This window comes from Watersipora subatra, chromosome 3 (genome assembly GCF_963576615.1).
Source record: "Watersipora subatra chromosome 3, tzWatSuba1.1, whole genome shotgun sequence".
In the NCBI taxonomy this organism is placed as follows: Eukaryota; Metazoa; Bryozoa; class Gymnolaemata; order Cheilostomatida; family Watersiporidae; genus Watersipora; species Watersipora subatra.
In genome coordinates this window covers 25,604,901-25,621,771 of record NC_088710.1, presented here as the reverse complement: position 1 = coordinate 25,621,771, position 16,871 = coordinate 25,604,901, and the positions used below count along the sequence as shown (strand labels likewise).

The window sequence follows — 16,871 nt, the reverse complement described above, 5'->3', positions numbered from 1 at the left end:
AGTTAGTATCACAAGTCAGTACTACTGATATACTAAATATGCTGGTTTGATATTGTTTGCTAGGCCATTTTCCTCAGGTTTTACGTGGTCATAGAGTTGCCATGTAACAATTTGTGTCAACATTTATGCGGTGATTATGTTTTATGACAGACAATGATACAAACAAATGCTAAAGAAGCTTTCTAATTAAGGCTATGTAGTCCGGCATATATGTTTGGCTTTGACTATAATATCACAGAAGCAAATAAACTCTAACATCATGTATTTATGAACTTTTATAAAGTGACTGAGTCAATGTTTATCCAGCAAAAACTATTTGCTTTATTCTTAAACCAAAAGACAAGAGAATCACTCATTCATTTAATGAGTTGATATCGTTAATTATGATGTTATCTAATATAGAAATGTTCCAGATCTCTAAGAGTCTGGAACAATTTCAACTTTGCACAGCTATTTCATGCATCATTTTCTATAGATTTTGGTCTATTCTATTACTTTAGAACAGTATTAGTTCTTGTAATCATTAGTGTTTAATTATTTAAAAAATATTATATGCACATTTAATTGTTACATCTTTATTGAGTAGCTAAAATGTGCTTTTAAAGGCACGATGTTCTCCTGTGTGTCTATGTATCTCACAAGGGAGTATCTGCTGCTTATTCTATTAGTGTCAGCTTTTTGACAATCAGTATTTTTGTTTTCAAAATCGAGCCACTTGTGATAGCCTGTGATGGCACTGCTACAGATAATAAACATGAGTACTATGTTAAATAGTTGTTATTGGCATACATTGGGAGGATGAATCGCAAAATGTCTCCATAAACTGTCTGGTGAATCATGCCGCAATATTTATACCAGGATCATTTTCAGCACACCAGCTATGATTTCATGTTTTCCTGCTAGACTAGTTCTTTCACAAGTGTTTCTTCTATTAAAATTCTTGACCTTTCTATTATCTGTATTTCAGGCATTCATGAAGTGACAAGATCTGCTGATGGCTGTCTAGGGCTGTGATTGAAACTTCTATCATAATTAATCGTTATTCCTCAAAGTTTTACCAAAGAAATGTTTGTACCAAACAGAATAACAGATTTATGGATCTGGTTAGTGATACACAAACATCCAGGGCCTACGAAGGGGCACACTTTGCTGCAACAATTTTTCTCTGATCCTACAGATAATTCCATAGTTATCAATGGTCACTCCTGACTTTAGACATTTTGACACCAGCTCAGTGTCAAACTGGGAATTCATTAGAGTGGCTCTACTACAAATTTTTATTTTAGTTAGTTTTTTGACTTCCCAAAAGTAACAGTTCAAGTTCATTTTAGATTGATTAGTTATACCTGCAAAAGCTGGAATAAACTGCATAGCAGACCACATGTCTGTGTGTAGCAGAAGTGAATGATTGGGTTAAATAAAGGCAACAATGTTGTAGCAGGCATTGATAGTCATCGAGATATTAAATTATTGTTTGGGTTCTGGATATGTAAATTGAAGTAAAGAATGTAAAAAACTCACGTAATTATATTAACCATAATTGTGAGATGTTGCAGCATATTTTGTAAATACTGCCACCTGGTGACAGAAATATACAAATTTAAATATGAAGACTCCACCTCGTGTTGTCAAGGTCAAGAACTACAAGTAATGAGTTTCAACACAATACTTTAATACTAACTATATCATGAAATGACTCAGCATAAATGCAAGCATTGAGGTTAGTTGGTAGATTGGGTAGAGTGCTGTGAACAGTCATCAATTTTCAAAAGCAAGTTTGTTGTTTGTATATAGCGAGTGATAGCCTACCAGAACAGATTATGAAAGTGTAAATTAGAACAGTAGAGTTCAAAAATATAAATATACAAAGTATGTAAAGTACTTGTGTATAAATTTGGTGATAAAGTGGTAACATCATTCCTTTCAGCTTTAATATTTGTCGTAGGGTCAGTATTACTAATATATGGAGTAAGTTAATTCTATAAGTCAGCAGTACTTACATACAGAGTAAGTTAGTATTACAAGTCAGTACTACTGATATACTAAATATGCTGGTTTGATATCGTTTGCTAGGCCATTTTCCTCAGGTTTTACATGATCATAGAGTTGCCATGTAACAATTTGTGTCAACATTTATGTGGTGATTATGTTTTATGACAGACAATGATACAAACAAATGCTAAAGAAGCTTTCTAATTAAGGCTATGTAGTCTGGCATATATGTTTGGTTATATATATGTTATATATGTTCTGTGATATAAAATATCACAGAAGCAAATACATTCTAACGTCATGTATTTTATAAACTTTTTTAAAGTGACTGAGTCAATGTTTATCAAGCAAAAACTATTTGCTTTATTCTTAAACCAAAAAAAACAAGAGACTCAATCATTCTTTTAATGAGTTGATGTCATTAATTATGATGTTATCTAATATAGAAATGCTACATATCTCTAAGAGTCCGTAAATATTTCAATTTTGCACTGCTATTTCATGCATCATTTTTCATAGATTTTGGTATATTATATTACCTTAGAAAAGTATTAGTTCTTGTAATCATTAATGGTTTATTACTTAATAAATAATATATGTTACATTTAATTGTTATATCTTTATTGAGTAATTGGATAGTGTGCTTTTAAAGGCACGATGTTCTTCTGCGTGTCTATGTTTCTCACAAGGTAATATCTGCTGCTTATTCTGCCAGTGTCAGCTTTTTGACAATCAGTGCTTTTGTTTTTAAAATTGAGTCACTTGTGATAGCCTGTGATGGCACTGCTACAGATAAGAAACATGAGTGCTATGTTAAATAGTTGTTATTGGCATACATTGGGAGAATGAATTGCAAAACGCTTTCATAAAGTATCTGGTGAATCATGCCATAATATTTATACCAGGATAATTTTCAACACGCCAGCTACATGTATAATTTCAAGTTTTCCTGCTTGACGAGTTCTTTCACAAATATTTTTTTGATTAAAATATTGACCTTTCTATTATCTGTATTTCAGGCATTCATAAAGTGAGAAGATCTGCTGATGGCTGTCTAGGGCTGTGATTAAAACTTCTATCATAATTAATCATTATTCCTCAAAGCTTTACCAAAGAAATGTTTGTACCGAACAGAATAACATATTTGTGGATCTGGTTAGTGATACACAATCATCCAGGGCCTACAAAGAGGTAGACTTTGCTGCAAAAAGTGTTCTCTGATCCAACAGATGATTCCATAGTTATCAGTGGCCACTACTGACTTTAGAGACTCTTAGAAGAACAAATAGTAGTAGGGAAAGCGGAGGTTTAACAGGATACTTAATATCAACATAATGAGTTTTCACTTTCTCATATCCTGAGAGAAGTAATATATACTTTAATACAAGCTTGTCTATGTCTATTTTGTATACTCAAAGCGTCATTGCAGCTGTTTATTATAGTAATTAGTTTTTGGTGTTTTGTAAATCAACCCAATTTCCCGTTTTACCCCAACTGTGTGGGTAAAATAGAGCGCTACGCTAGTATCAGTGGAATCATTTGAAAGATTCAAAATAATGCTGTTATTAGGTATTTATTCATTCAAATAATTTGAAAATAATACGGTAAATTATGTTGCTTTAAAGATTATGAAATATACATAAAGTCATCATCCTCATCATTATTGCCAGCAAAAAGCTCGTGAGGCCAGCTACTGCAATGCCTGCAATTCACCCATCCGCTGTCAGCATTACCTATCCAGTAGGAATCATTGCAGTATAAACAGCAAACATCTTAGAAGTCGTTATTGCTACTTACTGGTGTAGGAGTCTTCTCTATTCTGGCCTGTTTAGTTTGTTTCATTTTAGATGTCATTTAGCCGCTTTTGAGTTTTTTTTCTGCCAAATGAGCCAAATATGCTTTATTAGTAAGTATTCCTCTGTTAGTGTTAAGTTTTGTGAATGTTTCAGTTTATTTCTTAGGAAATGGTGATAGTTCTTCAGAGTGTTTATGAAACTACATGTATGTGTGTCCGGTAGTTAATGCAGATGTTGATGATTTGCTTAGAAAAGATGAAGGATTAAGATTACTCGCTTATAGATATTGCATGCTTCGGTATTGTCAGTAGACACTGCTCTCTCAAACATGTCATCAGTAAATACCTCATGATCTGTTGAGAAAATCACACTCCTCCTAAATTCACCCGTGGCATCCACTGGAACTGAAGCTTTGACATAGTGCTTACCCAATAAGGTTGCTACTTCGTCCAACGACACTACATGGCTGGGATTATTACATAGCTGTACCTCAACTTCCTTGTCCTAGTAGGTGCTGCGTGAACACATTGTAGACACCTCCAGGGGCTGCATGCAATGGCTATAGTGTGATGGCAAGTAAAGTATAGTAGCTTCACTGCCTTTTGTATTACAGTATAATTCTGTTTGTGGTTTTTTGTGGCCATCAAGTATCAGCAGACCTGGGTTGTTTCTGGTAGACCTGATGTACTTGAAAAATTGTTCAAACCATATTTCAAATATGTGGGTTTGCATCTATCTAGAAAGATGTGTGACACACAGGGAATCTGGTGGGCCCCAAACTTGAAATGGACCTCCATGCAGACTCAAGAACATATTAGCATGGGAAAGACAAACATTCCAACAGCATTCATGCGCATTAATATAGTGCTCAAGGTACCTCAATTAGCTGATGTCAGAGAGCCCACCTGAGTTTTTCTGCGCAGAGAAACCACTTTAGGGGTTTTGGCTTAAACTGTAGTAACACCTATCTCAACCATGTTAAATATTCTACTTGCTGGAAGTTTTTTAGCATACAGCATATTCTCCGGGAAGTCAAAGAATGATGATGAAGATCGCCTGTTTAACTCTCGGGCTCGTAATGCGGAGGTAGCCCCGGAGCTTCTCAGTGAAAAGATATGACTACTCATGGAACTCTCATCCAATCCCAACCAGCATGTTTTGACTCCTGGTTGAATGGATGTTGAATGTTGTTGCTCTCAGCATATTGATTTACCAAGCTATGCAGCCCAGTTGTAGTCAGACCATACAACTTCCATAGACCATCCATAAACTTTACATATGCTGTGGGCTCAGCCTCTTGATTAATTGTAAATGTAGTTGGTCTACTGCCCAGTTCTTAACTGGTTCCTTGGAACAGTTTGTTGTCATTCTTAGACCGGTGCTCTAATGTACTTTTTGGAACACCATACTTCTTTACGGCACTCAGGTATCCACATTCATCTTCCTTTACTTCAGCTATTGCTTTAAGCATAGAATCCTTATCCCATGACCGCCTGTTGGTTTTTCTTACATAATCTCATGAAATATTGACACCTAGAAATTGTAATAAAATGAAGTTTCACAGCCTGAGGTAAAATTGGGATAGCTTTGGGTAAAATGGGATACAAAGTATCCATTTTACCCAATAATTCTAGCCTATAAAGTTTATGTGTAAAAAGAAAGCGAATAAATGAATCATTTTTAAATTCTATGCCATCTGAGGCTTAAACACTGAAAAAGTTGTGAAAGTTGTTACTGGTTATAAAACAGATAATTTGTGATTTAGTAACCAGTCGCATGAACTTTGGTTTTGGCAAAAATTTTAAAACGATATGAAAATCTTTTACAAGTTTTCTGATCATGAAAAAATAAAATATGACATTGACATTCAGTTAGCATAGGTCACTGGTATTCTCTCTGTGTGAATTGGGATTTGCTACCACTGTCCTATATACAAAATATAGCCTTATCTCATTCTACTTCAATATCCCGACATACCCCAACTTTTCCTATCTATACACTTGCAAAACTTGAGCTTTTTTAAAACAGACATTTTTGCAAAAGTAAACAAATTTTTTACAGTTTGTCATAAAACAATGTTTTCTGTCAATGATATTATCTAAATAATACTGCAAACATACACAAATGAGAATATGTGGAGGCACCAATGACCATGCAATTAATGAAGTACTGAGTGTTACTAAAGATTTATCACTCTCAAGTAGCCTACTTTACAGCCATGTTCAAGTATAAATGAATGACATATGTTGAACTCAGTTGAAACCATTGATCTTCAGCAGACAACAGGGTCCGCTGGTCAACACCAATGACCATGCAATTAATGAAGTACTGAGTGATACCAAAGACTTAGCACTTTCAAGTACTTTACAGTCATGTTCAAGTATAAATGAATGGCATATGTTGAATTCTGTTAATACCAGTGCTCTTTCAGCCAAATATATTTTTAGATAAATTTTGTTTATTATTTGTGTTGTAAATATTAAACAAAAAATTAGCTAACATACAATATACATCAGAGTACACATGAAAAAACAAACCTAACATTAGTTTAATAGAGGTTGGTATAAGTGAATGTTGGAAGCACTGACATTGTGTGCTCCGCATTAGACATTTTTTGATAAAATGGAGTGTTTACAGACCAAACTTTAACTTTCTATCTTAATGACTTTTGCAGATGATTTAGGGTAGACCGCTGTCAGAACTGATTGAATGCCTTTGCTAGTGAAATGGGTAAAACAGTGAAATGTGAATGATGTAATTGTTCACTCGGACAGTGATGCAAAAACATGTTACTTGACCCAATTTCTATAAACGGATGCTGATGCTCTACAGAAGTATAAAAGCAGCTAGACAAGAATACCAGTCACCAGAAGGTGCTGCTGCCTAAGGCAAGCGTATTACATATACAACTAGTATTCGATTCTGCTTCTCAGGGTTGAACAATTGAACTCGAAAACATATTCACAAATATTTTCAGATAACATTTTGATTTTTTACTTACAACATTATTTTATGGTATAAATTTAGTTTTACCACAAATGGTCAAAACGTATCGTGTGCTGATGCAATTGAAGAAACATTCAATAAGATTCCTAATACTAAAACAATGAAAACTAAACAGGCTTACTCAGCATACAGTTCTATAATGGCATTTTAATTCATCATTAACATTAATATTTTTAACCGTTCAGTTTAATTTGAAAATTAAATTTCTTTAGTTAAATAATTCTATAATTATAAAAATTAATGCAAGAAAAACAGTTTTGGTTAAAAGCATCAGAGGGAAATGTTGGTAATAAATTCTCATAAAAGAACTTGCTTGTCGGGTATTATTATTATGTTATCATAATATTATGATTAAAATTTTGCATATAAGATGGTAAGCATTAAATGCAGTGATCTGAGTAAAAATCATATTTTGAGATCTTTACTCTATAATTTTTGTTTCTATAAACTTTTGTATACTAATTTTAGATTACATCATGGAAAAAGGCTGCGTAGTCAAGCAACAGAAGCGAAGTGATGTCATCCAGATATTGACTGTTGTTATAGCAATATCTGCTCTGGTTGTCTCTGTCTACTCTCAAATAAGTTACCAGTTGTTAAAGCAGGATGTTGATCATTTAACCAGTAGACTAGATCAGCTAGAAAAAAATGGAATACAGGTGAGAAGTTATTAAATCTGTACATTAAATTACTACAATTGACCTAAATAACAGTCAATATTACAATAATGTATTCTGAACTGATACAAGTAGGAATGTACATCAGAGCCTAATGATGTTTAATTTTGTTGTAACAATGTGAATGGTCACATGAGAGTCTGTTTTCATTTTAAAAGTAGTTTTGTCACACATGTTTGAATATCTCAAAGTGCATGTACCTATAAATGACTAAATACTTGCAACTCTATATAACATACAATATGATAAGGATGTATGATCAAAGTATGTTGTGCATAATATAGACAGTGGACTTACAACATGCACTGGTGCCTAGCAGGAATTCTTCTTTAGCAAAAATCTTGGTTTTTTACAGAAAAAATCAGGAGATTATGTCGCATCAAATGATAAACAATTTATCAAAAGATAAATGAATTTGAGCTTTTCACTTATTGGATAAGAAGCTTTTTCACATGCAGAGGTTCATAGGATTGTGTTTATAGAAAGCTTCATATGTAGGTGTCAATGATGTCTCCAACTGATATGGAACATGCCTTACAAAAAAGATCAGCAGAAGACGAGGGAGTCAGTGATGGCATACTAAGTCAATTATCACCAGGTAAATTAGCCAAAATGTAACAATCACCATAGCAACATTTTAAGAGATCTTTGGTATTCAGTTTTTATATCAAAGCTATATACCTAATAACATAATTATTAGTTTGCTAGTTTCCTACAAAATGTCGAACAGCACACAACGGTACTTTTACAATGGATTTGTTCAGTTCTTTAGCTCTATGCTAGTTATATGCTTTTTTTCAATTTGAATACCGTTATTTTCATGGTACCATGATGAAAAGGGAGCTGTTTCCTCAATGCCCTACTAGCGTAAATAGACAACTCTCATATGGTTGATAAGGAGCATAGAGATGTGTATTAAAGGAATCATTAAATGACCTTGATATACCATAAACTGACACTACTTCGGGCCTGTGAGCTAGATAAATTTTGTATAATATTCATCTGCTCAATTATTAGATAGCCATAAACGTTTAAAATGTAGTTTGACTCTTGTTTCACTGTAAAGCTTAAACAGAACTAATGACTTAATTACTACTAAGATCAGCATTGGTCAGGAGAGCAAAACTCCTCAATACAAATAAACTTAAAAGTAGTGAGGAGTAAACGAGTTGAATAAACAGAGACTTGCTATTGATTAAGACTTGATGATGTCATGACAGGTGTAATCAGAGCTAGATATACAATGGTTATTAAATGTATAAATGTTGATGATATTAGTAAGATTGCTTATGAATGGGTTTGCATGTACAGGTTTAATGAAAATATTTTGTACAGGCTGAAAAAAAGTCATTGGAAACTTTAAATATATCCTTTTCTTATCACAGTGCTGGTTTTCTCTATTGCCTAAATGCCAAAAAGGCAATACTGAAAGTTTTTAGAACTTTTGCTCAAGTTTTTATTTGTTTTGACTCCCATCACATTTAGATTATTTTAATCTCATGAAAAACTTCAGCATCGAAAAAGAAACAAAAAATATTCTAACATATTTTACCAACAGGACAACTTTCATACTTAAGAGGACCTCCAGGAAGAGATGGTAGGGACGGTAGAGATGGTAGAGATTGTGAAGAGTCAGATCTGGCTGGACTGAAAATGAGGGTTGGAAAATTGGTAAACCAGACCAAGTCAGTTGTAGAGCGACCATCTGCCAGGCCCTCTGGTAATGGTATGTTTTCAATAATTAACAAGTTGAGCATCATTTGAAACAACACTTCATTTCAATGAAAAGGAAAACCGCTCATGTTAGTTTGGAGTAAAGTATTTACATAGTAAAATTATTATTGCACTACAAAGCTTTATACTATTTTGAGATAAGAAACATCAATATTATTTTTAGAAGAACTCCTACAAGAGTTTAACCAAACAATTGCTCATGGGTTGCTGAGCCTCCTCCAAAGCAACAACAGAAAGTTGGATGAAATTGAGCAACAACTGCAAACAGATGAGAAGAGAAGAGGACCCTCTTCAGTGGGTTAGATAAGTTTCCCTTTTACAGTACGCTGTAAACAATTGAAGATTTGGTATAAAGAAGAGCTTGAAATTAATAAAACTATTATTCCGAAGGCAACAGGAAGTTTGCTCACGGTAGATTTAATGGGTGATTTATGATGAAAGACCTGAAGATTCTTTACTGCTCATTATGTGCAAAACATTTTGATGCTAAACAGAAATGTATGAGACTTAGATATGTGAAAAAGAAAAATTGAAAACTAGACCTTATTTTTATAAAAAATTGAAATTTTGCAACATGGAATTTGATTATTTTGTAGTTGATATACAACCAGCTTCTGGAGGAGGAAGTTCGTACATTAGATGGGGCAGGAAATCATGTGGTAACTCTTCAGAGCTCCTGTACACAGGTTGGCTACAAAAAATATATACTTTATTCTAGTTTCTTACAGCTGAATTTACCAAGCAGAGAAGGTGACTTGCCATTCATTTAAATTATCATAATTTTGCAGCATCATTAGAATATGTTGTTTGTGTACTCAGTGAGTTCAAGTGCTGAATAATGAGGCATTTACTTAGATTTCATGATTTCTTGATGTATCCTACAGGTCTTGCAGCAGGGCAAAGCCATGATCAAGAAGGAGGCTCATCTGTTTACACATGTCTTCCTTCAGTGCCAGAGTATAACTCATATTTAGCTAGCAACACTGGTAATTACATATATGGAGCTGAGTATGAGACCGGCTCTAATATATTTCCCAGTCGTATGCAAAACCAAAATGTACCCTGTTCCAGATGCTACCTTCCTAGCAGATCTACAACTATTATGATACCTGCTAAAAGAACTTGCCCATCATCTTGGAATAAGGTGAATTATCATATATCATCTTATATAAACTCATCTTGCATATACGATGATATTATAAAATACATTTTCAAATGACAATTTTGTTTAATAAATTAGGTTGGTTTCAGTGTCCTACTACATATACCGGTAAACCCTAACATGCACATTAGCAAAAAAGTAAATAATTTGCATGTTTTGTACAAAATATAGAATAACACCATACAGCATTTTTGCAGCAAGTTTTTACGTATGCTCAGTTTGACACAATGTTTTTTTAAATCTTAAATGCTACGTATTATCATCATAGTACCATGATAACAAGGAAGTTGTTTTCTCCTTTTTATTCCAAAACATAACTAGATAACTCCCAATTTAATGATAAGATACAAATAAGAAAGGAATTAGACCAATATTTGCATTAAGATATATATGCATATGTAATTAAGTTAGTAAATATAGAAATGTGACTGATTATTAAATATAAAAACTGAGCTCATTTTGGTTTAGGAGTACGAAGGATATCTGATGTCAGGACACTACAACCACAAAAGAGCATATAACTATGTATGTATGGACAAAGAACCAGAAGCCTTAACTGGATCACATGCTAATACAGATGGAGCGTTGTTTTATTTTGTTCAAGGAAGCTGCAGCCTCCTTGGATACTGCCCACCTTATATTCAGGATGCAGAATTAGCTTGTGTTGTCTGCTCTAAATAGCATGCTTCATGTGCACTGAGTTTATGAGCTAACTAAATTAAATAGTCACAGGGTAACTTTACTGACTTATTGTTTCCTTAACCTTGTTAGCTGATTATATAACTTTTATGAATATTAATTATACCAACAACGTAATATGAAACTCCCAATATTCCTTCCCAATATTAATGTTTCTCATTTAATCCAAATTATTTACCCATGTAATGACTTGTAACAAACTATGGAAATAGTTTATGCATGTAATATTTGCCAAAGGCAAATTATAACAATATAAATAATACTTTTGGGTATGTACTGTGTTGATTCTTTATTAAAGTACCGTCTGACAGAATATTCTAGAAGCCATGTACCTGCGATTCAACAAAATACAAAAAGTTTTTCAAGTATCGTGTACCACTAGTATATCACCTAAGTTGACACATATTTGGAAAATTATAAACTAAGTGTCAACATTCAAGTCAACTTATGTGTTCTGTGGTTTTACAGCTGATACAACTGATGCTGCTTTAGCTGAGTTGTGTGATGTTTTGTTAACTAGGAAGAACTGCTCTGAAATTTAATCCAATTTATTCAGCTGATCTCTCTTACAAATTAACACTATGTCTAATTATAAAACAAAAGTCAGATATAGAATTAAATGAATATAATCAATAATAAAAACTATAAAAACATCAAGGAAACACTTTACAAAAAACATCAATAGGCAATAAGAAGTTATAGTGTAGAAGTGAGCAATTGACAAACAGTGAATGTTTTTGCAAGGTGAAGCTTGCGTGTAAAATTATCAATACAATTGACACATGCAACATTCTTGTCTTCCACGATGTCTTCCACCTTGTACATTTGGACTGAAAAGCAAGTCCTGTCAAACTAACCAGAACTTGTAGTGTGGAAAAATAGAGCAAATGGGCTTATGAAATGAAAATAGCCATATTCAATGAGTACAACAGTTAGCCAAGAAAAGGAAAAATAGGGATGCTATCCGGCCCAATATACATCTTGGTATTACTGTCGTTCTAAACTCGGTATAGAAGTTGGCAGAAATTTTACTGTTTACTGTAGCTTCCTGCCCAAAAGTGCTTACTGCAATGGTGCCTCTCACATCCTAAACCACTGTCAACATTACCTTTTGATGTTTTTCTGTGCTTCTGTGAACATTTTACAGGAAATAATGAGTGTTTCAATCTCATTGACCGCTACTATGACTCTGGCTAATAGCGTACCAACAAAATCGCAACAAAAATCCCAAGTTTGTTTCAAAAACAACCTCACTTTCTTTTTACTACGTTTAGACTTTTACTTATTAAATGAAAAGCTGTTTTAGGGGCAACTGTTCTTGGGATGTTAATATTTAAAAACTTTATATCTAGGTGTCAATAATGTCTCCAACTGATCTAGAACATGCCATACAGAAAAGATCAGCAGAAGATGAGGATGTCAGTGATGGTGTACTAAGTCAATTATCCCCAGGTGACTTAGCAAAATTTCACAATCCCTATAGCAATGTTTTAATAGATCTTTTATATTCAGTTTTATATCAAAGCAACAAGTTTTACAAAAAAGTTATCAGCTTGATAGCTTCATAAAGAACAATATGTAGAAACAGATCCTATGGTACTTTAACAGAGAACTTGTTCAGTCGCCCAGCTCTACACCAGATTTTTTTTCAATTTCAATTCTGTTATTATCATGATACCATGATGAAAAGGAAGTTGTTTTCTCAATGTACTACTAAAGTAAATAGATAACTCTCAATTAATTGATGAGAATAATATAGAGGTGCATTAAAGGAATTGTTAAATGACCTCGCTATTTCATAACCTGAGACTGCTTTGGGTCTGTGAGCCTGAAAAAACTGTTACGCGCTTCATCTGCTTAATATATTGGATACCTTTAAAAATTTAAATGTTTGTTTAACTTAGGTTTAACTATAAAGCTTAACTAAAAATATAAACTTTAATAGCAAGATCAGTGTTGGTCAGGAGAGAAAAAGTCCTCAATACAAATAAACTTCAAAGCCACAAGTAGTAAATGTGTCGAATGAGCAGAGACTTACTAATCATTAATACTTGACGATATCATGACAGGTTGAATCAGAGCTATATATATGTAAAGTAAGTATTAAAAGTATACATGTTAGTGATATCATTAAAGTTACTTATGAACTTGTTTGCATGTCTAGTAAAAATAATGTTGGCAGACAGAAAAAAAGTCTTTGGGAACTTGAAATTTATTATCTTCGTAAGTCAGTGTTGGTGTGTTTTGTATTGCTTGAAGACTCACTAAACACTTCTGAAAGTTTTAGCAACCTGTGCCCTAGTTTTTACTCAAAGTTTTGACTCAGTTGTTTGACTCAAAGCATATTTAGATTGTCTTAGTTTCATGTAGAACTTCAGCATCTTCAGCATATTTTACTTACAGGACAACTGCCATACTTAAGAGGACCTCCTGGAAGAGATGGTAGGGATGGTAGAGATGGTAGAGATTGTGAAGAGTTAGATCTGACCGACCTGAGAAAGAAAGTTGAAAAATTGGTAAACCAGACCAAATCTGTTGTAGAACGACCACCTGGAAAACACTCTGATAATGGTATGTTTCTAATATTTAGCAAATTGAGCACTGTTGCGAAAACCTCATGTCAATGAAAAAGAACAGAGCTCATATCAGTTTGGAGCATTTACAGATTAAAATGAGTATTGCACCACAAAGCTTTGTATTATTTTTGAGATAAGACACCACGATATTATTTTCAGAAGAACTCCTACAAGAGTTTAACCAAACAATTGCTCATGGATTGCTGAGTCTCCTCCAAAGTAACAACAGAAAGTTGGAAGAACTTGAAGAACAACTGCAAGCAGATGAGGAGACTAGCGAACTCTCCTCAGCTGGTTAGTTAATTTTCTCTTATGCATTACACTTTAAAAAATTACCCTAAAATTAGGTTTTGGTATCAAGAAAAATTTGAAATTAATAGAACTAATATTTCGAAAGCAACAGGAAGCTTGGTTATGGTAGATGTAATAGGTGATCTATGATGAAATACCTGTTATATTCTCTGTTGAAAGGCTCCTAACAACATAGAGATATGGTTATTACCTTTGTCGTGGGTAGCCTGTATATCTCCTTAATATGAAGTATGGAATGGCGATATGGTTAATAACGAGTGTGTTTTATTAGCGTAGCGTTAGTGCAATGTGATTCGTATTAGTGGCTGGCCAGCCCGGTATTAGATAGTACAAGCTAAACGTTGTGATTAAAATACAGTAATAATATATAAGGCTTATCATAAGCTTATGTCCCTGAAGCATCTGAAGATGGCGCGCACTCGTCTCGCGTGATCTCGTGATAACCATGAGCGTCATCATGACAACATAGATAAATGTAATGTTAATATGTAATGAATGTTAATGTAATTAAGCATAATGTTACACCTATAAGTTCTTTACTTCTTACTTTGTACAGAAAAATAGGTCTTAATTGGGAAAAGTACAAGACTTAGATTTAGGATAACCAAAATTTGAAACTATACCTTTTTTGTATGCAAAGCGGAAAGTTTCTACTGTGGAACTTGACCATTTTGTAGCTGATATACAACCAGCTGCTGGAGGAGGAAGTTCATACATTAGATGGGGCAGGAAATCATGTGACAACTCTTCAGAGCTCCTCTACTCAGGTTGGTTGCAGAAGATATCTACTACCTTCCAGTTTCTTGCAGCGAGTTTTATCAAGCAGAATAAGTGACTTGTCGTTCATTTAAATGATCATAATTTTGCAGAATGATTAGAATATATTGTTTGTGTAGCCAGTTATTTCAAGTGCTGAGTAATATGGCATTTAATTATATCACATGATTTCTTGATGTATCCTACAGGTCTAGCAGCTGGGCAATACTATGGCCATGAAGGAGGGTCATCTGTCTATACATGTCTTCCATCAGAGCCAGAGTATAACTCATATTTAGCTGGTGACCAGGGTAATTACATATATGGAGCAGAGTACCAGACCAGCTCTAATATATTCCCTAGCCGTATGCAAGACCAAAATGTACCCTGTTCCAGGTGCTACCTTCCTAGCAGGTCTACAACTATTATGATTCCTGCTAAAAGAACTTGTCCATCATCTTGGAATAAGGTGAAGTACCATATATTCTCCCATATAAGCTTATCTTGCATATAGGCTGATATTAAAAAAAGACTGTATCAAAATGACAATGTTGTCTTATAAAATTGGTTTGTTCTTGTGTCCCATAAAATATTGCATATAAGCCATAGCATGTACATTAGCAAAAATTGATTAATTTGCTTGCTTCATACACAATAAATAATAGCGGTAGAATAGGCAGAATAGAACTATTCGATGTTTTTGCAGCAAGTTTTCAAGTTGCTCAGTTTAATACCATATGTTTGTTAATTTAAATCCTGTTATCATCATGATACCAAGATAAAATGAAGGCGGTTTTCTCAATTATATTACAAATGTGAATAGATAGCCCCCGATTGAATGATAAGATGTAGATGAGAAAGAAAACATACCAATATTTGCATCACAATAAATAAGCAAATGCTTTTAACTTAGTAAATATAGAAATGTGAGTGATTATTAAATATAAAAACTGAGCTCATTTTGGTTTAGGAGTACGAAGGATATCTGATGTCAGGACACTACAACCACAAAAGAGCATATAACTATGTCTGTATGGACAAAGAACCAGAAGCTTTAACTGGACTACATGCCAACACAGATGGAGCGTTGTTCTACTTTGTTCAAGGAAGCTGCACCCGACTTGGATCCTGCCCACCTTACATAGAAGGAGCAGAACTAACTTGTGTTGTTTGTTCTAAATAGCATACTTCATTGGCACTGATTTTATGAGTTAACTGATACTGACAGTAAACCTTTATTGACTTACGACTTCCTTAACTTCACTAGCTGACTGTACAACTTGGTGGGCAGATTGAAAATATCAATGACCTACTGTGAGACCTCAAATATTACTTGCCATTTTAATGTTTCTCCTTTAATCAAAGATATTTACCCATGATCTAAACAAAATATTGAAATATTCATAGTAATATTTACCAAAGGCATAATATAGCAATATAAAGAAGACTTTTGGATACATACAGCATTGACTCTTTATTAAAGTACAATCTGACAGGATATTTTAGAAGTTGTGTACCTTTCATTCAACAATATGCAAATTGGTCTCCAAGTGTCATGTACTACTAGTATATCACCTAGCTTGATGCCCTTCAAGAAAAAACATAATTTTTGCCAACATTCAATCTAGCTGATGCGTTCATTTTTTTTTAAAGTCGGTACTCTTTTCGCTTGCTTTAGCTGAGTTATGTGAATATTTTATAGCCCAAAAATAACTGCTCTAAAACTTACTCCAATGTAATGACATGATTTCTCTTGCAAAGTAGCAGACTACTTCTAATTCTACAACAAAAGTCAGATATAAAATTAAATGAATATAATCAATGATGATAACAATAAAAACATCTAGGACACACTCTAAAAGTACATCAATAGGCAATGAGATGTTCTAATGTAAAAGTGAGTAATTGATGAACACTTAATGCTTTTACACGGCAAAGCTTCTGTGTGAAAGCTTTGACAAAGTAGGCAGATGCAACTTTCTTCTCTTCTTTGATTACTGCCACTTTGTACATCTGAACTGGAAAGCAAGTATTTGCAAATGAATCAGATATTGTAGTGTGGACAAGAAGAGCAAATGGGCTTATAGAATAAAAATAGCCATATTTAATGACTGCCACAGTTTAAATTGAGATGCTACAACAGTGTTAAGTTGCTTGTAGT

General features: G+C 33.7%; 2 protein-coding genes across 4 annotated transcripts in view; both read left to right on the top strand.

Annotated features, from left to right (window-relative positions):
- LOC137392130 (uncharacterized) overlaps nucleotides 1–11,297 on the top strand; it is a 75,094-nt gene extending 63,797 nt beyond the window's left edge. Inside the window, exons 1-7 of one of the 3 annotated variants that reach the window (XM_068078761.1) lie at nucleotides 7,267–7,453; nucleotides 7,970–8,069; nucleotides 9,030–9,191; nucleotides 9,369–9,503; nucleotides 9,802–9,891; nucleotides 10,090–10,349; nucleotides 10,836–11,297. In XM_068078761.1, coding sequence (XP_067934862.1) covers nucleotides 7,271–7,453; nucleotides 7,970–8,069; nucleotides 9,030–9,191; nucleotides 9,369–9,503; nucleotides 9,802–9,891; nucleotides 10,090–10,349; nucleotides 10,836–11,048 — 1,143 coding nt within the window. In that variant the 5' untranslated portion in view covers nucleotides 7,267–7,270 and the 3' untranslated portion in view covers nucleotides 11,049–11,297. Of the gene's footprint in view, nucleotides 1–7,266; nucleotides 7,454–7,969; nucleotides 8,070–9,029; nucleotides 9,198–9,368; nucleotides 9,504–9,801; nucleotides 9,892–10,089; nucleotides 10,350–10,835 lie in introns of those variants that run through there. The other 2 variants (XM_068078758.1, XM_068078759.1) reach the window with 2 other exon arrangements.
- Nucleotides 11,298–12,427: 1,130 nt separating this feature from the next.
- LOC137390471 (uncharacterized) lies at nucleotides 12,428–15,894 on the top strand. Its single transcript, XM_068076799.1, has 6 exons — nucleotides 12,428–12,518; nucleotides 13,470–13,637; nucleotides 13,802–13,936; nucleotides 14,632–14,721; nucleotides 14,920–15,179; nucleotides 15,681–15,894. Exons 1-6 carry the CDS (start codon nucleotides 12,428–12,430, stop codon nucleotides 15,891–15,893), a joined length of 957 nt encoding a protein of 318 aa, XP_067932900.1. The 3' UTR covers nucleotide 15,894.
- The last annotated feature ends 977 nt before the right edge of the window (nucleotides 15,895–16,871 follow it).